Raw genomic sequence first — 19097 nt, 5'->3', positions numbered from 1 at the left:
TGAGTATACTTGGCCCACTAGCCACAAGGAGCACATATAGTTAAACATTTCAAGTTCAGTTAAAGGCTTAGAAACTAGCCAGCCCACCAGCTATCGCTACATAGACGATCGCTGAATCGGTGCATCTAAAATATTGCAGCGCCTCGAAACTAATCAGCAGGTCAGTTTACCCCACTGTGCTTCCTTTCCCATCTACAGCACCACCCTACCAGCGCCTCCCTACTTGGTCGCACGGGTGGCCAAAGCCGTGTTCGCAGCGGAGCACATTTTCCCGAACCATCTGCAGCTTCATTTCCACTAACCTCATAATCAACTCAGCACCACTGCAGCATCGCCAAGGCCGCAGAACCACTTCGGCTCCCAGTTAGCCAGCAGTCATTCTGCGAGATAAAGTATACTTGTATTATATACTATATAAACATTTTCTCATATTTGGTATTTTCCATTCTCTACTGCCATGCCTTCTGACGCCCAGCAGCTGCAATAATTTGATAGCATAGCAATCAAAGTCATTATATTATCTTTTCACATAACTTAAATTCCAGGCGTGCAGGTTGCGACTGCTGCTTTAAAATTTATGTGGCTCTCCACTGCAATTTTACCAAATTGGCTGATTAGCTGCATGCGATAGGCTGTGTACTACTATGCTAATTTTCTAATCTCACGTCAAACATTATTTAAACCCTCCAACCGGCTCCTGGTACTGCCCTAGATAAGCACCCTCCTTTCAAGGTCCATCGTACCGTGATAGTTTGGGAAGTGCAGTTATGATTCACTAAATAGGTGTAGAAGGAATGTAAGGCATATCCTGTATCTCATCCAAAAATGGGTAGATTTATTTTTCTGACTAAAAGCTACCGATTTGCTCGAAGCGTATCCACGATGGGCTAAGCGTTGCAGGCATGAGAGATGCGCTACTGAGGGAAGATACTTACATATGTGCACTTTTACGCACGTGATAAAATTCAAGTTACTACCAAATGGAGCATTAGGATTATTTTTAACTGAGGAAAGCTTATTTTAACCTGGTGGATTGGTAGTGCTGAAAGCTATTAAATTGGCGCCATCATGTTATTTATATGCCTTACAGCAGTAAGTAAGTTCCAGAAGGTAGTGTTTTATTAGTTCCCCCAACGGGCAGAACTTCAGATACAAGTAATATTATCAACCCAGCAATTCCAGAACTGTCTGATAAAGCATATTAAATTTTATCTCGAACTCCGCTCCAAAGCGCACATAGGACCTCGAAATTCCCAGAATCCGTACCGCGCTCTCCTGCCCTCTTCTTATCTCACAAAACCAACTCCGCTCCAATTAACCTGAAAGCAAGAAAACTGTAAATTTAGACTGAGCGTCACGAAAGTGCAGCCAGCATTTCCCTCTGAATTCGACCTGCACAGACACTTTTTAGCATCAAACCGAGAACTCTTTCTAGCATTTCCATGCTAATGCGGCGCATTGGCGGGTGCAATGCACGATTTACGTCAATTTGAGCAGTTTGTGCACTTCCAACTCGGCATCTTTTCCCTTCCACATAAACTATCGTATCTATTAATTACAATCTCCGCCACTCTAAATAGTCATTACAAGCTTCAGCTGCAGACGCTGCTGGTTAGTTTATTAGAGGTTATCGTATCTGGTCACCACGAAGAGCGATCATGCAAATGCCGCCCATGGAAGCGATTCAGCGACGTTCTCTTAGCAGGTGCTCGGAGCGCGGAACGGAATGAACTAGACAGCATTTTCTGGAGTTTTTGCGGTTTCTGGTTTTGGGTGTGCAGGGGAGCGACGGGAGGATTTTGGACGGTCTGGTGTAACTGGGTGATGCAGGGTGGTTGGAGGGTCATAATTGCGATTTGGGTATATTGGACACAGCTGCGACTCGCCGGGTGTTACGCGTCCGGAGGGTGGAAAAGAGGACGCCGTGGGCTGGCAAGGCGTTTAGTAGATTTGGGAAATACTAAGAATACCCATATTACGATCAATATTGCATATTATAATTATGGAACGTGCGTCTAAATGGCTTGATTTCGATACCATCTGGATATGACTCGCGCGCTGCCGAATTGATGCTCTAGAGTATATTGTACCATAAGTAATAAATTTTCCACTTCATTCGTAAAAATGAAACCTCTGCTAGCTATTTTGCGGTTTTCTTCTAGCTATTAGGCATATAAGGTTTCTGGGTAAGGTGCTATGTGTTCCAGCTCACTTTTCGACCAATGAACTGAATATTGTCATATTTGCAATTGGGTAGATGAAAAACTTGTGGCTGTTATTGTTCCTGAGTACAATCGTGTTGCGCGCTAGTGCAGCATGAATCTAGATTCTATCTTGGAAATTTTGGCTCAATTTGTGTACTAAGATCATTTGCTTGCAATGTTGCGTTAAAGCGATATTTTTATCCGTAAATATGCATTAGTATAATCATAGAACTATCATCTAATTATCTAATGCAAACTCAAGCAAATCGCATAACTAGCCATCCCATTTAGCCTATAATTTACTATTTATACCCTATTTGAGCAATCTCTACAGCCTAAATAGCTGGCTCTCAAGCATCAGGCCTACCATAATTTCTGCGAGATCAAGTTTATTAGCCTTTCTAGTAAATTGTTCCAAGCCATAACTTTCACCCTCACATCATGATCAACCTAATATTTTCTCCAATATCATATATTTGCAGCTATCCTTTCCCCCTTCTGGTACTCTGACTCTGAGCTATTTTATCACACTTACTGCTTTCCATCAATGATACCCATTCTATTTATTCCTGATATCTGGTATCAAACATCCTTCCTCCTCACTAAAGACTCTGAAGGTCACAGAAAATCAAATATTATCACCCATTTAACATCAGCTGCGCCTTCTTCACCTATCTTTTTACCTACAGGGCTTTCCACGATCGCATACCCGAGTACAGCTATTTTAAAACTAAACCATGTCGCACCGATAAGCACAACCAGGATCTGCTTCCAGTAGATTTATGGAAGTCGGGCGCTTAGAACTAGGTTATCTGCCAGGAACTTATGGTCAATGGTCACATACAGCGCCGCCGGTTTCTCGTGCAGCTAGTTCGTTCGATTTTACATTAGTTATCTCGTAGCAGTACTGCCCGCCTACATCTGAAGGCCGCTGCTCCCACACGAACTAGTAGGGGACACCGCGATCATTGTCACAGAGATGGTCTGGTTTCGGTCCACCCAGGGGATCGGCTGGGCCGCTATGGAAGTGGAACGGTCGAACAAAATTAGGGTTGGGCTGCGGTACATCCCCTGTGTCGCTTATCTTGGAGTCTTCTTCAAGTAGAGTGGTATCCTCCCTGGTATACTAGATATAGAGGTACTAGGCGCTCCGCCTGCCGTCCAGCGCGATGGTGAGGTTCCCGCCGAACTCGGTGGCGTTCTCCGCATTCGCAGTATTCAGTATTACGCTCCCGTTCCACTCTGGCAGGCTGGGCACCTCGCTGACCAATTTGTAAAACTGCGTCGTGACGCCCTGGATCTGCAGCAGAGCGCGGTCGTAGACGTGTTGCTGGCAGTTCACCGCACCCGCGTTGGCGGCGAAGGTGACGTTCACATGGTCCTGGAAGGCGCTCAGCGAGATGACCGAGTAGCAGTCGGCGTCACCTTCTAGCTCTTCTACCAGCGCTTCACCGGTGAGGTAGGTGGCAGAGGCGACCGGCATGTCGACTGCGGCGGTCTTTCCGGTATTCCTCTCCACCGCGACCGCGAGCTGGAAGTGGACCGCGCTCTCCAGATTGCTGTTCGCCACGTTGAGCACCTCCCCGTTCACGACGAGCTGCACCCACGGGCAGTCCTGGGGCACGCTCCCTATCGGGGGCTTGCACTTCCTGCGCGCCATCAGCGCCCTCACGGCGTCGGAAAGCTGCAGCAGGCAGAGGAACGGGGCCCGGTGAAGACTATCTTCTCGGGGAAGTAGCGAATAGTGTAGCCGAGCAGGCAGCTCCGCGCGTCAAGCGACTGCACCAGGTAGATGCCGGGCGAGAACGCCATCTGGACCTGCTCGGCGTGGAAGTCGAACTGGATACTCGCTATGGAGGCCAGGGCCGCATCCTGGCACGCCCGCTGCCGACCTTGCTAGCACGCGCGGCAGCTATCTGCATCCAGCGGCAGTGCAGAGGGCGGTGGGCACTCGAGGCGGAGCACCAGCGGGCTCGTGGCCGAGAAGGCGATGCTGCTGGCGACGAACACCGTTCGCCCCAACGTGAGGGTGGGAACCGCGAACCGGCCGTCCAGGTAGCGGCAGATGGCGGACTGTAACGCCAGTGGCTGCGCCGTGAAAGCGGAGGGGGCCGAGTCGAAGCAGGTGAACTGCAAAAGGTGGAGCATTGAGTCTTGCGTAATAGTGAAGAACCAGTAAAATTTATAGGCTTGCCTATATTAATACTTGCGAAAATGTATTTTTAGGTGCAAAATAATAGAATCCAGATAGTAAAAAGTGTATATTAAATATACTTATTATCGTAAAATAAAAGGCTATCATAGCGAAACTAAATTTTACTGTTTCCATTGAAAATGATTCTAATGGAGTGACAACAACTATTATTGATAGAACAACGCATTTTTCTCGCAATAATCAATTTAGGTTAGCGATATTTGGAGTAAAAATTATAAAGTCATTTGTAGTATATATTAGGGTTGGGTAAAGAGATTTAAGTTTTGTTGAAGGAATTTGTAAAAGTGGAAACATTCATTCTAATACTAGGTCACTTCCGCGCCCACTGCGCCAGCCACCGCCAGGACCGCGATCACGATGCCCCCGGGTAGCTTGTTGGATGAAGACTCCTGGGCAGGTAGGAGGCAGAAGGACCCGACCTTGGTGAATTCGGAAGCGCAGTCCTCGCACTTGGCGTCCTTGAGAAGGTAGCCGTGAAAGTGGCGGACGGGGAGTCGAAGCAGGTGAGCTGCAAAAGGGGGAGCACTTGATTCTGTAAAGTGGCCCTACTCGTTCAGATTAAGAGGGTGAGCCTCGTCTGGTGGAAAATGTTATAATGACGTTTAGTGTATATTGATTAGTAGGTAATGAATAATAATTTGGAATAAAAGTTTATATTGAAGGGTATAATAATTAATAATAGAAAAATAGTATACAATTACTAAACCAAAAACTTCAACTATATAATAGTACGTATACAAGAAATAGCATTTTTATGTTCTAAGCCAGCGGATTAGTGTTGAGATTAGGTTCAATTAGCTTATATTAGCAAAATATAAATATTGATGGCGCCTACTAGTAAGCTACTATTCTTAATTGGCTCCACACAAAATTGAGTAACCCGTTAGAGCTAACGGACTCTAGCTTATCTGAGGTTTCCCAAAACTACTAAATCACTTCAATTATTGCTTCCTAGCCTTCTTGAGGAAGTACAATAGAATACAATTGCCCACACCGCATATGACCACCAAGGCTGCGATAGTGATGGCCGTGATCTCCCCGCCAGAGATACCACCAAGAGCGGCCTCCTCGGATGACTTGAAACAGAACTCTCCTATCTTAGTGTAGTTACTTTTGCATTCCTCACATTTGCCTTTCTTAAGTACATAGCCTGGCAGGCAGGTGCCGCAGGTTTTGGGGGCCTTGGTGGTGCATTTACTGTTAGCAAATGTGAAGTTTACAGTATCTATGCAGCCTGTGCAGGCATCAGGGGATCCTGATTAGCAGCTGCAGAACTTGTTAGCGCAGTTGTTGGGGTCAGGCTTCGGGGGCTATACGACAGGGCAGGTGAAGCAGTTCTTTGCTACTCCACAATTGCAGGCAGTCTGCTATCCTTGACCTCCACATGGAACATTTTTTGTACTAACGCATGCTTCGTTGGCATTTATAAGATCACATTCTTTAGAGCAGGTATAATCGGTGTTCAGCTCATAATCATGATTGCAAGCCGTGCATCTATCGGCACTGGTGCAGGATTTACAGTTCGTTTCGCAATTATTACATCTGTTCCCTGCTTGCAAAATATTGCAGAACTTACTGTCACCCTTACATGGAGTATCGGCATCGCACTCGTCCTTGTCGCATTTGGTGTCCCTGATAACGAAGCCGTCGTTACATACTGTGCAGGTTTCACCATCGTTATTACATGTTTTACAGTTCGCTGGACACGCCTTGCAGGCACTAGAGTCCATTACATAACTATCATTGCAAACTGTGCAGGTTTCAGCTGCGGAACAGGTCTTGCACCCGGGGGAGCAGGCCGAGCACTTATCGGTGTCCAGGAAGAACTCTGGTTGGCAGGCTGTGCAGGTAGCTAGAGCGTCCTTAGTACAGGTCTAGCAATCTGCAGCAGTGCATTTTAAGCAATCTTATGTCTCATCCGTAGCTTCCGTAGGACAAACAAAGCCTGCAGGACAAGGAGATCCCGAAGTGCAAGTTTCTGTCATTTTGGGGTGGTATGAAAATGTTATTTTTTATACGAAACTCATACTCAGAATCCTACTTTTAAATAGGTATATAATATAAATACGAAAATTTTGAAACGTATTGTTACCTTATTAGGTGTATATTACTATACTAACTAAAAATAGTAATATCTCCAAAAACTGCTTTGGAAGGATATTTTAGGATATTGGATATTCTGGGACATAATTTCATATTACCATATATCTAAAATAAAACGGAGAGCTGAATCTGCTTTAATGTCGTAATAATATAATATGCAATTTTTAGAAACCCTTGCTGTATTGTATCGGCTAAGTATATGATGTTAGAATACCCTCACTTCCGCGCCCGCTTGACGAAGTAGTAAGCCAGACCGCCGCCCACTGCGCCAGCTACCGTCAGGACCGCGATCACGATGCCCGCCACGGCGCCCCCGGAGAGCTTGTTGGATGAAGATGGGTCTACGTCATTAAAGCAGAAGTCCCCGACCTTGGAGTAGCCAGGGGCGCATTCCTCGCACTTATTCTCTTTGAAGACGTACCCGGGCAGGCAGGTGCCGCAGGTGGTGGGGGCGTTAAGTTTGCACTTTGCTGAATCTAAAGTGTAGTTGGTAGCGTCAACGCAGCCAGTGCAGGTTTCTTTGTCCTCCTCAGCACAGGTGCACAGGGGGTCGGTGCAGGTTCCTGGGGCGGGTACGGGAACGACGGGGCAGGCGAGGCAGTTCTTGGCGGTAACACCGCAATTGCATGCGGTCTGCTATTTATCAGTTCCACAGTCGGCGGCAGCAGAGCTTATACAGGCCTTATTTACAGGTAAATTCGCACAAGGTGCGGTGCAGGTTTAGTCGGTGTTCATCTCATGAGTATTCTTGCAGGTGGTGCACTGGGTTGCGCTGCTGCAGTTGCCGCAATCGCCAGAGCAATCAGTGCATCTGTTCCCTATTGCCAACATACTGCAGAACTTTCCAGCTTTACAGGGAGTCTCTGCATCGCACTCGTCTTTGTCGCATTTAGTGCCCTTGATAACGAATCCATCGTAGCACGCCGAGCAGGTCCCACCAGCATCACATTATTTACAGTTCGCCGGACACGCTTTGCAGGCACCAATGGCAAGTCCGAAACCGTCGTTACAAACTGTGCAGGTATCAGCGGCAGTACAGGTCTTGCAGCCGGCGGAGCAGGCGGTACACGCAGTATCCTTCAACATGAAACCGTCGTCACAGTTTGTGCAAACGGTGCTAGAAGTGCAAGTGCCGCACCCCGCGGAACAGGCGCTGCATGCGCTACCATCTAAAATGAACCTAGGTAAGCATTCCGTACAGGTGCCCAGAGCGTCCTTAGTGCAGGTCTTACAACCGGCTACCGTACACTTGGCGCAGTCCTATGACATAGAAGTTAGTTCTCCTGGACAAACAAAGCCGTCTGGGCAATCTGCACCAGTTTTGCACGTCTCTGGCATTTTGGTGGAGTGGGAATTCGACTTCACGCCTAGGACATGCGCGGATACTTATATACACCACAACGCAGAGTGCAAGTATAAAGATTCGAACATAATATTGTGGTTTGCAGAGTATTATTATAGTAATACAATCACGATAGCCTACCTAATTATCCTGTCGCGAATCACTCAAATTGTTGAAACCGTTTTTGGAGTGGTTTTGAAATTACGTATATTGGCTAATATACTCGCCCGCCAGGCCACCAGACGGGAGCCGCCCTGCCCCCCGCTGGGCTGGTGTGCGCCCATGCATGCTCTGAAGCTGCCCGCGGAACGCTCCGCACTGGCGTATATGAATACCCTCACTGCTTACCTTTCTTGACGAAGTAGTAAGCCAGACCGCCGCCCACTGCGCCCACCACCACCAGGACCGCGATCACGATGCCCGCCACGGCGCCCCCGGATAGCTTGTTGGCGGAGGATGGGTCTACGTCATTAAAACAGAAGTCCCCGACCTTGGAGTAGCCAGGGGCGCATTCCTCGCACTTATTCTCTTTGAAGACGTACCCGGGCAGGCAGGTGCCGCAGGTGGTGGGGGCGTTAAGTTTGCACTTTGCTGAATCTAAAGTGGAGTTGGTAGCGTCAATGCAACCGGTCATATATTTGTAGCTCCATCATCACAGGTACACAGGTAATCGGTGCATGCTCCTGCATCTGGTACGAGAACGACGGGACAACCGAGACAGTTCTTGGCATCAGCCCCGCCAGCAGCGTTCCATACCTCATTTGCCTTAATTCCTGCGCACTTATTGACACCACTCTAACTGCCTGCCCCTGTCCACCTAAAACATATTTACTCATTACCTGTTATCACTCCTTGGCAGACTAAACCTACTGACAACTCATCTCCCGTTTTCTTAATACTGCCTATTTTATCATGTAATCTAATTTTATCTTCCACAACCGAAACCGCTGGCCTCACAAACGCCCCTTACACGCCCTTCACCACCACAATTTAACTTCAGAAGCACATTTCTCACCATTTAACCTGTATTATCATGCATATTAACTACTACTCTGCATTACACCATTGCACTATTACCCGTTACGCGCTGAACCGTTCCGACAGAGAATACGAATATTCCTTATTTTGCCTATCTAGCATCATACTGTCTTCTCAGCCCTGAAATCTCCAGTCTCACCGAATTGCGGAGGTGCCCGTTATATCATACTAAAAACTTCAATTTCCCTTCCAAAACGCGAGAAACCCGCAGCGAAATCGTCGCATTCTGGCACTCATAATTTCCAGTTTCAGCCAGAAACTTGACGTGCTAAAGCGCTGCAAATCGCGTGAAAATCGCGTTTCGGCCTGCTAGGAACTGCGCAAACTGCGATTTCCAGCATGTTAAATTTTCGGGTGCTCGTTATCGCTTTGGCTGAGCGTGTTTAGCAAATATTAATGCTAATAAGCAGTGTATGGGTTATATCGGTCAGGAGTGCAGTTTACGCGGTTCTAGAGGTGAAAATTTGACTATTCGCAGGGCGCGTAAAAATGACTTTTGGGGTCGACTTCGAGGGAGCGGATTTCGTTTTTGCGGAATTTTTGAGCGTTATATCAGTTAAGGAGGGGTAGTAAAAGTGCGAAAAGCGTCGTGCGCGCGTTTTCAGTTTACTCGTACTGATATAAGGCGAGTCCACGTACTTTCTGGAAGGTAACGGGTGCACTGCCTGTTCTGGTAACTGCGCTACTTGCGATTCTGTTGATAAGTTCAGGGTGTGTATCGAAGGATATGAAAGTGAGGCTGATGTTTGTGTGGTCAAAGGTGTGATCGTAAACGAGTGCGATGATACAAATAATTGTGCTAATGGTAAGTTCTGCTAGATCAAGTCAGTAGGAAACATTTGTGTAAACTGTGTAGAACCGTGCGTTAACTGCAGCAGCCTCACTAAGTGCACCACCTGCAAGGGCACCGACGAGATGAACACCGACCAGACCTGCACCACCAAGTGCGCCGACCCCAAGGTAAACGAGGCATGTGCCGGTGCAGCCGGAGTCGCGTGCGGTGTGTCAGACCAGAAGACCGCCTGCAATTGTGGCGCTGATGCCAAGAACTGCCTCGCCTGCCCCGTCGTTCCCGTACCCGCCCCAGGAACCTGCGACGACCCCCTGTGCACCTGTGCTGATGGAGCTAAAGGAGTATGCACTGGCTGCATTGACTCCACCAACTACACTTTAGATTCAGCAAAGTGCAAACCCAAGGCCCCCACCGCCTGCGGCACCTGCCTGCCCGGCTACGTCCTCAATGCCGCCAAGTGCGAGGACTGCGCCCCTGGGTACTCCAAGGTCGGGACCTTCTGCTTCCTACCCGTGCCGGAGTCTTCATCCAACAAGCTCTCCGGAGGCGCCGTGGCTGGCATCGTGATCGCGGTCCTGGCGGTGGTGGGTGCAGTGGGCGGCGGTCTGGCTTACTACTTCGTCAAGCGGGCGCGGAAGTGAGGGTATTCTAACATCATATACTTAGCCGATACAATACAGCAAGGGTTTCTAAAAATTGCATATTATATTATTATGACATTAAAGCAGATTCAGCTCTCCGTTTTATTTTAGATATATGGTAATATGAAATTATGTCCCAGAATATCCAATATCCTAAAATATCCTTCCAAAGCAGTTTTTGGAGATATTACTATTTTTAGTTAGTATAGTAATATACACCTAATAAGGTAACAATACGTTTCAAAATTTTCGTATTTATATTATATACCTATTTAAAAGTAGGATTCTGAGTATGAGTTTCGTATAAAAAATAACATTTTCATACCACCCCAAAATGACAGAAACTTGCACTTCGGGATCTCCTTGTCCTGCAGGCTTTGTTTGTCCTACGGAAGCTACGGATGAGACATAAGATTGCTTAAAATGCACTGCTGCAGATTGCTAGACCTGTACTAAGGACGCTCTAGCTACCTGCACAGCCTGCCAACCAGAGTTCTTCCTGGACACCGATAAGTGCTCGGCCTGCTCCCCCGGGTGCAAGACCTGTTCCGCAGCTGAAACCTGCACAGTTTGCAATGATAGTTATGTAATGGACTCTAGTGCCTGCAAGGCGTGTCCAGCGAACTGTAAAACATGTAATAACGATGGTGAAACCTGCACAGTATGTAACGACGGCTTCGTTATCAGGGACACCAAATGCGACAAGGACGAGTGCGATGCCGATACTCCATGTAAGGGTGACAGTAAGTTCTGCAATATTTTGCAAGCAGGGAACAGATGTAATAATTGCGAAACGAACTGTAAATCCTGCACCAGTGCCGATAGATGCACGGCTTGCAATCATGATTATGAGCTGAACACCGATTATACCTGCTCTAAAGAATGTGATCTTATAAATGCCAACGAAGCATGCGTTAGTACAAAAAATGTTCCATGTGGAGGTCAAGGATAGCAGACTGCCTGCAATTGTGGAGTAGCAAAGAACTGCTTCACCTGCCCTGTCGTATAGCCCCCGAAGCCTGACCCCAACAACTGCGCTAACAAGTTCTGCAGCTGCTAATCAGGATCCCCTGATGCCTGCACAGGCTGCATAGATACTGTAAACTTCACATTTGCTAACAGTAAATGCACCACCAAGGCCCCCAAAACCTGCGGCACCTGCCTGCCAGGCTATGTACTTAAGAAAGGCAAATGTGAGGAATGCAAAAGTAACTACACTAAGATAGGAGAGTTCTGTTTCAAGTCATCCGAGGAGGCCGCTCTTGGTGGTATCTCTGGCGGGGAGATCACGGCCATCACTATCGCAGCCTTGGTGGTCATATGCGGTGTGGGCAATTGTATTCTATTGTACTTCCTCAAGAAGGCTAGGAAGCAATAATTGAAGTGATTTAGTAGTTTTGGGAAACCTCAGATAAGCTAGAGTCCGTTAGCTCTAACGGGTTACTCAATTTTGTGTGGAGCCAATTAAGAATAGTAGCTTACTAGTAGGCGCCATCAATATTTATATTTTGCTAATATAAGCTAATTGAACCTAATCTCAACACTAATCCGCTGGCTTAGAACATAAAAATGCTATTTCTTGTATACGTACTATTATATAGTTGAAGTTTTTGGTTTAGTAATTGTATACTATTTTTCTATTATTAATTATTATACCCTTCAATATAAACTTTTATTCCAAATTATTATTCATTACCTACTAATCAATATACACTAAACGTCATTATAACATTTTCCACCAGACGAGGCTCACCCTCTTAATCTGAACGAGTAGGGCCACTTTACAGAATCAAGTGCTCCCCCTTTTGCAGCTCACCTGCTTCGACTCCCCGTCCGCCACTTTCACGGCTACCTTCTCAAGGACGCCAAGTGCGAGGACTGCGCTTCCGAATTCACCAAGGTCGGGTCCTTCTGCCTCCTACCTGCCCAGGAGTCTTCATCCAACAAGCTACCCGGGGGCATCGTGATCGCGGTCCTGGCGGTGGCTGGCGCAGTGGGCGCGGAAGTGACCTAGTATTAGAATGAATGTTTCCACTTTTACAAATTCCTTCAACAAAACTTAAATCTCTTTACCCAACCCTAATATATACTACAAATGACTTTATAATTTTTACTCCAAATATCGCTAACCTAAATTGATTATTGCGAGAAAAATGCGTTGTTCTATCAATAATAGTTGTTGTCACTCCATTAGAATCATTTTCAATGGAAACAGTAAAATTTAGTTTCGCTATGATAGCCTTTTATTTTACGATAATAAGTATATTTAATATACACTTTTTACTATCTGGATTCTATTATTTTGCACCTAAAAATACATTTTCGCAAGTATTAATATAGGCAAGCCTATAAATTTTACTGGTTCTTCACTATTACGCAAGACTCAATGCTCCACCTTTTGCAGTTCACCTGCTTCGACTCGGCCCCCTCCGCTTTCACGGCGCAGCCACTGGCGTTACAGTCCGCCATCTGCCGCTACCTGGACGGCCGGTTCGCGGTTCCCACCCTCACGTTGGGGCGAACGGTGTTCGTCGCCAGCAGCATCGCCTTCTCGGCCACGAGCCCGCTGGTGCTCCGCCTCGAGTGCCCACCGCCCTCTGCACTGCCGCTGGATGCAGATAGCTGCCGCGCGTGCTAGCAAGGTCGGCAGCGGGCGTGCCAGGATGCGGCCCTGGCCTCCATAGCGAGTATCCAGTTCGACTTCCACGCCGAGCAGGTCCAGATGGCGTTCTCGCCCGGCATCTACCTGGTGCAGTCTCTTGGCGCGCGGAGCTGCCTGCTCGGCTACACTATTCGCTACTTCCCCGAGAAGATAGTCTTCACCGGGCCCCGTTCCTCTGCCTGCTGCAGCTTTCCGACGCCGTGAGGGCGCTGATGGCGCGCAGGAAGTGCAAGCCCCCGATAGGGAGCGTGCCCCAGGACTGCCCGTGGGTGCAGCTCGTCGTGAACGGGGAGGTGCTCAACGTGGCGAACAGCAATCTGGAGAGCGCGGTCCACTTCCAGCTCGCGGTCGCGGTGGAGAGGAATACCGGAAAGACCGCCGCAGTCGACATGCCGGTCGCCTCTGCCACCTACCTCACCGGTGAAGCGCTGGTAGAAGAGCTAGAAGGTGACGCCGACTGCTACTCGGTCATCTCGCTGAGCGCCTTCCAGGACCATGTGAACGTCACCTTCGCCGCCAACGCGGGTGCGGTGAACTGCCAGCAACACGTCTACGACCGCGCTCTGCTGCAGATCCAGGGCGTCACGACGCAGTTTTACAAATTGGTCAGCGAGGTGCCCAGCCTGCCAGAGTGGAACGGGAGCGTAATACTGAATACTGCGAATGCGGAGAACGCCACCGAGTTCGGCGGGAACCTCACCATCGCGATGGACGGCAGGCGGAGCGCCTAGTACCTCTATATCTAGTATACCAGGGAGGATACCACTCTACTTGAAGAAGACTCCAAGATAAGCGACACAGGGGATGTACCGCAGCCCAACCCTAATTTTGTTCGACCGTTCCACTTCCATAGCGGCCCAGCCGATCCCCTGGGTGGACCGAAACCAGACCATCTCTGTGACAATGATCGCGGTGTCCCCTACTAGTTCGTGTGGGAGCAGCGGCCTTCAGATGTAGGCGGGCAGTACTGCTACGAGATAACTAATGTAAAATCGAACGAACTAGCTGCACGAGAAACCGGCGGCGCTGTATGTGACCATTGACCATAAGTTCCTGGCAGATAACCTAGTTCTAAGCGCCCGACTTCCATAAATCTACTGGGAGCAGATCCTGGTTGTGCTTATCGGTGCGACATGGTTTAGTTTTCAGATCGCGGTGCTCGGGTATGCGATCGTGGAAAGCCCTGTAGGTAAAAATATAGATGATGAAGGCGCAGCTGATGTTAAATGGGTGATAATATTTGATTTTCTGTGACCTTCAGAGTCTTTAGGGAGGAGGAAGGATGTTTGATACCAGATATCAGGAATAAATAGAATGGGTATCATTGATGGAAAGCAGTAAGTGTGATAAAATAGCTCAGAGTCAGAGTACCAGAAGGGGGAAAGGACAGCTGCACATATATGATATTAGGGAAAATATTAGGTTGATCATGATGTGATGGTGAAAGTTATGGTTGGGAACAATTTACTAGAAAGGCTAATAAACTTGATCTCGCAGAAATTATGGTAGGCCTGATGCTTGAGAGCCAGCTATTTAGGCTGTAGAGATTGCTCAAATAGGGTATAAATAGTAAATTATAGGCTAAATGGGATGGCTAGTTATGCGATTTGCTTGAGTTTGCATTAGATAATTAGATGATAGTTCTATGATTATACTAATGCATATTTACGGATAAAAATATCGCTTTAACGCAACATTGCAAGCAAATGATCTTAGTACACAAATTGAGCCAAAATTTCCAAGATAGAATCTAGATTCATGCTGCACTAGCGCGCAACACGATTGTACTCAGGAACAATAACAGCCACAAGTTTTTCATCTACCCAATTGCAAATATGACAATATTCAGTTCATTGGTCGAAAAGTGAGCTGGAACACATAGCACCTTACCCAGAAACCTTATATGCCTAATAGCTAGAAGAAAACCGCAAAATACCTAGCAGAGGTTTCATTTTTACGAATGAAGTGGAAAATTTATTACTTATGGTACAATATACTCTAGAGCATCAATTCGGCAGCGCGCGAGTCATATCCAGATGGTATCGAAATCAAGCCATTTAGACGCACGTTCCATAATTATAATATGCAATATTGATCGTAATATGGGTATTCTTAGTATTTCCCAAATCTACTAAACGCCTTGCCAGCCCACGGCGTCCTCTTTTCCACCCTCCGGACGCGTAACACCCGGCGAGTCGCAGCTGTGTCCAATATACCCAAATCGCAATTATGACCCTCCAACCACCCTGCATCACCCAGTTACACCAGACCGTCCAAAATCCTCCCGTCGCTCCCCTGCACACCCAAAACCAGAAACCGCAAAAACTCCAGAAAATGCTGTCTAGTTCATTCCGTTCCGCGCTCCGAGCACCTGCTAAGAGAACGTCGCTGAATCGCTTCCATGGGCGGCATTTGCATGATCGCTCTTCGTGGTGACCAGATACGATAACCTCTAATAAACTAACCAGCAGCGTCTGCAGCTGAAGCTTGTAATGACTATTTAGAGTGGCGGAGATTGTAATTAATAGATACGATAGTTTATGTGGAAGGGAAAAGATGCCGAGTTGGAAGTGCACAAACTGCTCAAATTGACGTAAATCGTGCATTGCACCCGCCAATGCGCCGCATTAGCAAAGAAATTCTAGAATTCATTCTCGGTTTGATGCTAAAAAGTGTCTGTGCAGGTCGAATTCAGAGGGAAATGCTGGCTGCACTTTCGTGGACCTAGCCCTAAATTTACAGTTTTCTTGCTTTCAGGTTAATTGGAGCGGAGTTGGTTTTGTGAGATAAGAAGAGGGCAGGAGAGCGCGGTACGGATTCTGGGAATTTCGAGGTCCTATGTGCGCTTTGGAGCGGAGTTCGAGATAAAATTTAATATGCTTTATCAGACAGTTCTGGAATTGCTGGGTTGATAATATTACTTGTATCTGAAGTTCTGCCCGTTGGGGGAACTAATAAAACACTACCTTCTGGAACTTACTTACTGCTGTAAGGCATATAAATAACATGATGGCGCCAATTTAATAGCTTTCAGCACTACCAATCCACCAGGTTAAAATAAGCTTTCCTCAGTTAAAAATAATCCTAATGCTCCATTTGGTAGTAACTTGAATTTTATCACGTGCGTAAAAGTGCACATATGTAAGTATCTTCCCTCAGTAGCGCATCTCTCATGCCTGCAACGCTTAGCCCATCGTGGATACGCTTCGAGCAAATCGGTAGCTTTTAGTCAGAAAAATAAATCTACCCATTTTTGGATGAGATACAGGATATGCCTTACATTCCTTCTACACCTATTTAGTGTATCAAAACTGCACTTCCCAAACTATCACGGTACGCTGAACCTTGAACGGAGGGTGCTTATCTAGGGCAGTACCAGGAGCCGGTTGGAGGGTTTAAATAATGTTTGACGTGAGATTAGAAAATTAGCATAGTAGTACACAGCCTATCGCATGCAGCTAATCAGCCAATTTGGTAAAATTGCAGTGGGGAGCCACATAAATTTTAAAGCAGCAGTCGCAGCCTGCACGCCTGGAATTTAAGTTATGTGAAAACATAATATAATGACTTTGATTGCTATGCTATCAAATTATTGTAGCTGCTGGGCGTCAGAAGGCATGGCAGCAGAGAATGGAAAAATAAGAAATCCAAGAAAATGTTTATATAGTATATAATACAAGTATACTTTATCTCGCAGAATGACTGCTGGCTAACTGGGAGCCGAAGTGGTTCTGCGGCCTTGGCGATGCTGCAGTGGTGCTGAGTTGATTATGAGGTTAGTGGAAATGAAGCTGCAGATGGTTCGGGAAAATGTGCTCCGCTGCGAACACGGCTTTGGCCACCCGTGCGACCAAGTAGGGAGGCGCTGGTAGGGTGGTGCTGTAGATGGGAAAGGAAGCACAGTGGGGTAAACTGACCTGCTGATTAGTTTCGAGGCGCTGCAATATTTTAGATGCACCGATTCAGCGATCGTCTATGTAGCGATAGCTGGTGGGCTGGCTAGTTTCTAAGCCTTTAACTGAACTTGAAATGTTTAACTATATGTGCTCCTTGTGGCTAGTGGGCCAAGTATACTCAATTTACGTACCTGAATTCCAACTCCTACTACCCTCCCCATTTTCCCAATGTTGTTGCACGCCTTATCCGCGAACTTGTTTCCACCTAATATGTGCACATTAGTGTGTATTTCTGCATAATACCTGTTTTTGGTATTGTGATGTGAAAGTAATTTGGTATTATATATTATACTCACAACTTATGCAAATTATATTACATTTTATATATCATTAATTAATGCTATTAGTTATATTAATATAGTTTTTCTGAAGTAATAAAACGGGCAATAAGGTAATACTAGTAACTTTTATTTTTTGCAATTATCTTCAGGTATATAATTAACTAATAGAGGGAATTTTTTTGAAACCGCATCTTTATTAAAACTCCAAGAATGGATGAAAAGTGCGATAACGCTGAAAAAGTTTGCCCAGAGATGAAGGCATGTCCCGTTGATGCTACAAACGCTATCCCAGCTGACTGCGTCGACTGCACCTCTACAATCGGAAACTGTAATCTCTGCATTGCCGCTGCTCCCGACACCTGCACCGGCTGCAAGACCACATTCTTTCTGGACGCCAACGAGTGCAAGGCCTGCTCCGCAAACTGCACTACTTGCTCTGCCGCCGACAAGTGCACTGCCTGCGCCGAAGGATATGAAGTTAAGGCTGATGCCTGTGTTGCCAAAGGCGCCATCGTAAACGCGTGCGACGACACAAAACCTTGTGCAGATACTAAGTTTTGCGAGATCAAGGCCACCGGAAACGTCTGCTCGGATTGCGCCGCCACCTGCGGCAACTGCAGCAGCCTCACTAAGTGCATCACTTGCAAGAACACCGACGAGATGAACACCGACCAGACCTGCACCGCACCTTGTGCGAATTTACCTGTAAATAAGACCTGTATAAGTTCTGCTGCCGCTTCCTGTGGAACTGCTGGGTAGCAGACCGCATGCAATTGTGGCGCTGATGCCAAGAACTGCCTCGCCTGCCCCGTCGTTCCCGTACCCGCCCCAGGAACCTGCACCGACACCCTGTGCACCTGTGCTGATGGAGCTAAGGGAGTATGCACTGGCTGCATTGATGACACTAACTACGATTTTGACGAATCTGCCTGCAAACCCAAGGCCCCCACCACCTGCGGCACCTGCCTGCCCGGGTACGTCCTCAAAGAGAATAAATGCGATGAATGCGCCCCTGGCTATTCCAAGGTAGGCGAATTCTGCTTTAATGACGTAGACCCATCCTCATCCAACAAGCTCTCCGGGGGCGCCGTGGCGGGCATCGTGATCGCGGTCCTAGTGGTCGTCGGCGCAGTGGGCGGCGGTCTGGCTTACTACTTCGTCAAGAAAGGTAAGAAGTGATATTTTACTTTTAGATTGGCTTGACTTAACGTTGGGCGAACTTGGTTTATCAATTATAAACCGCAAATAAGTACTAAGTGATAAATCTTAACTGGGATTGTCGTTAACTTCTTCTATGCCTACTAAGACCTAAGTGCTTATTTTGATACTAGTAACTGAATTAGTAGGATAGTTAATTTAAATCGGCTAGCCCCCCATTAGGTATGGCTACCCTTATTTCATGTGCATACGACTGTGCTGCATAAATGGTCATTGCCAGCCAATAAGTCCTGAATTTAGAACTACAGTGCGGTATGACCAACTAGGGAAATACTGGACGCTATGCTTCCGTAAATTTATCTGAGATATCAACCACTATGTTGGCTCTATGATATATTTAGTCTACTAGGAATCCAATCAGCTTAGGTATTTATATCGAAAAACGTTTAGATAAAATTTTCATTTTTGTTTCTGAAGGTTAAGTAAATGATTGAGTTTATAATGAGTCCGTTAGAATAATAATATAATTTATACAATAAAATCAACAATTACCATTTAATACAGGTTTGATATATAAGCGTATTTAAAAACCTTGAATGTTACCTCTCATTATACTTTACAAGTTTAGTTAGCAATAATATCACTATAATTATAAACAAAATAATTATTTATCTATTGTATACGATCTTATATGTATCGGTCCG

The 19097-nt window shown here is 46.6% G+C and overlaps 11 protein-coding genes and 1 pseudogene across 11 annotated transcripts; 6 read left to right on the top strand and 6 right to left on the bottom strand. All coding sequences in view use genetic code 6, as the record gives it.

The window, feature by feature from the left end:
- Positions 1–55: 55 nt before the first annotated feature.
- On the bottom strand, positions 56–379 carry SS50377_26067 (uncharacterized protein; the record flags this gene model as incomplete). Its single annotated transcript, XM_067909887.1, has 1 exon — positions 56–379. The coding sequence occupies one exon, from the start codon at positions 377–379 to the stop codon at positions 56–58; it is 324 nt and encodes a 107-aa protein (XP_067762643.1).
- Positions 380–2822: 2443 nt separating this feature from the next.
- SS50377_26066 (uncharacterized protein) lies at positions 2823–3173 on the bottom strand (the record flags this gene model as incomplete). Its single annotated transcript, XM_067909886.1, has 1 exon — positions 2823–3173. The coding sequence occupies one exon, from the start codon at positions 3171–3173 to the stop codon at positions 2823–2825; it is 351 nt and encodes a 116-aa protein (XP_067762642.1).
- A 10-nt stretch (positions 3174–3183) lies between these two features.
- SS50377_26065 (uncharacterized protein) lies at positions 3184–4536 on the top strand (the record flags this gene model as incomplete). The annotated part of the gene is made up of 1 exon (XM_067909885.1): positions 3184–4536. One exon carries the CDS (start codon positions 3184–3186, stop codon positions 4534–4536), a length of 1353 nt encoding a protein of 450 aa, XP_067762641.1.
- An 815-nt stretch (positions 4537–5351) lies between these two features.
- SS50377_26064 (Cysteine-rich membrane protein 1) lies at positions 5352–6404 on the bottom strand (the record flags this gene model as incomplete). Its single annotated transcript, XM_067909884.1, has 1 exon — positions 5352–6404. The coding sequence occupies one exon, from the start codon at positions 6402–6404 to the stop codon at positions 5352–5354; it is 1053 nt and encodes a 350-aa protein (XP_067762640.1).
- A 334-nt stretch (positions 6405–6738) lies between these two features.
- SS50377_26063 (Cysteine-rich membrane protein 1) lies at positions 6739–7860 on the bottom strand (the record flags this gene model as incomplete). Its single annotated transcript, XM_067909883.1, has 1 exon — positions 6739–7860. The coding sequence occupies one exon, from the start codon at positions 7858–7860 to the stop codon at positions 6739–6741; it is 1122 nt and encodes a 373-aa protein (XP_067762639.1).
- Positions 7861–8201: 341 nt separating this feature from the next.
- SS50377_26062 (Cysteine-rich membrane protein 2) lies at positions 8202–8498 on the bottom strand (annotated as a pseudogene).
- An 893-nt stretch (positions 8499–9391) lies between these two features.
- On the top strand, positions 9392–10336 carry SS50377_26061 (Cysteine-rich membrane protein 1; the record flags this gene model as incomplete). The annotated part of the gene is made up of 1 exon (XM_067909882.1): positions 9392–10336. One exon carries the CDS (start codon positions 9392–9394, stop codon positions 10334–10336), a length of 945 nt encoding a protein of 314 aa, XP_067762638.1.
- A 334-nt stretch (positions 10337–10670) lies between these two features.
- Positions 10671–11723, top strand: SS50377_26060 (Cysteine-rich membrane protein 1; the record flags this gene model as incomplete). Its single annotated transcript, XM_067909881.1, has 1 exon — positions 10671–11723. One exon carries the CDS (start codon positions 10671–10673, stop codon positions 11721–11723), a length of 1053 nt encoding a protein of 350 aa, XP_067762637.1.
- An 815-nt stretch (positions 11724–12538) lies between these two features.
- SS50377_26059 (uncharacterized protein) lies at positions 12539–13891 on the bottom strand (the record flags this gene model as incomplete). Its single annotated transcript, XM_067909880.1, has 1 exon — positions 12539–13891. One exon carries the CDS (start codon positions 13889–13891, stop codon positions 12539–12541), a length of 1353 nt encoding a protein of 450 aa, XP_067762636.1.
- Positions 13892–13901: 10 nt separating this feature from the next.
- SS50377_26058 (uncharacterized protein) lies at positions 13902–14252 on the top strand (the record flags this gene model as incomplete). Its single annotated transcript, XM_067909879.1, has 1 exon — positions 13902–14252. The coding sequence occupies one exon, from the start codon at positions 13902–13904 to the stop codon at positions 14250–14252; it is 351 nt and encodes a 116-aa protein (XP_067762635.1).
- Positions 14253–16561: 2309 nt separating this feature from the next.
- SS50377_26057 (uncharacterized protein) lies at positions 16562–17020 on the top strand (the record flags this gene model as incomplete). The annotated part of the gene is made up of 1 exon (XM_067909878.1): positions 16562–17020. One exon carries the CDS (start codon positions 16562–16564, stop codon positions 17018–17020), a length of 459 nt encoding a protein of 152 aa, XP_067762634.1.
- Positions 17021–17445: 425 nt separating this feature from the next.
- SS50377_26056 (Cysteine-rich membrane protein 1) lies at positions 17446–18414 on the top strand (the record flags this gene model as incomplete). The annotated part of the gene is made up of 1 exon (XM_067909877.1): positions 17446–18414. The coding sequence occupies one exon, from the start codon at positions 17446–17448 to the stop codon at positions 18412–18414; it is 969 nt and encodes a 322-aa protein (XP_067762633.1).
- Between the last annotated feature and the right edge of the window lie 683 nt (positions 18415–19097).

This window comes from Spironucleus salmonicida, chromosome 6 (genome assembly GCF_000497125.1).
Source record: "Spironucleus salmonicida strain ATCC 50377 chromosome 6, whole genome shotgun sequence".
NCBI lineage: Eukaryota > Fornicata > Diplomonadida > Hexamitidae > Spironucleus > Spironucleus salmonicida.
This window is presented reverse-complemented; position numbering and strand designations above follow the sequence as displayed.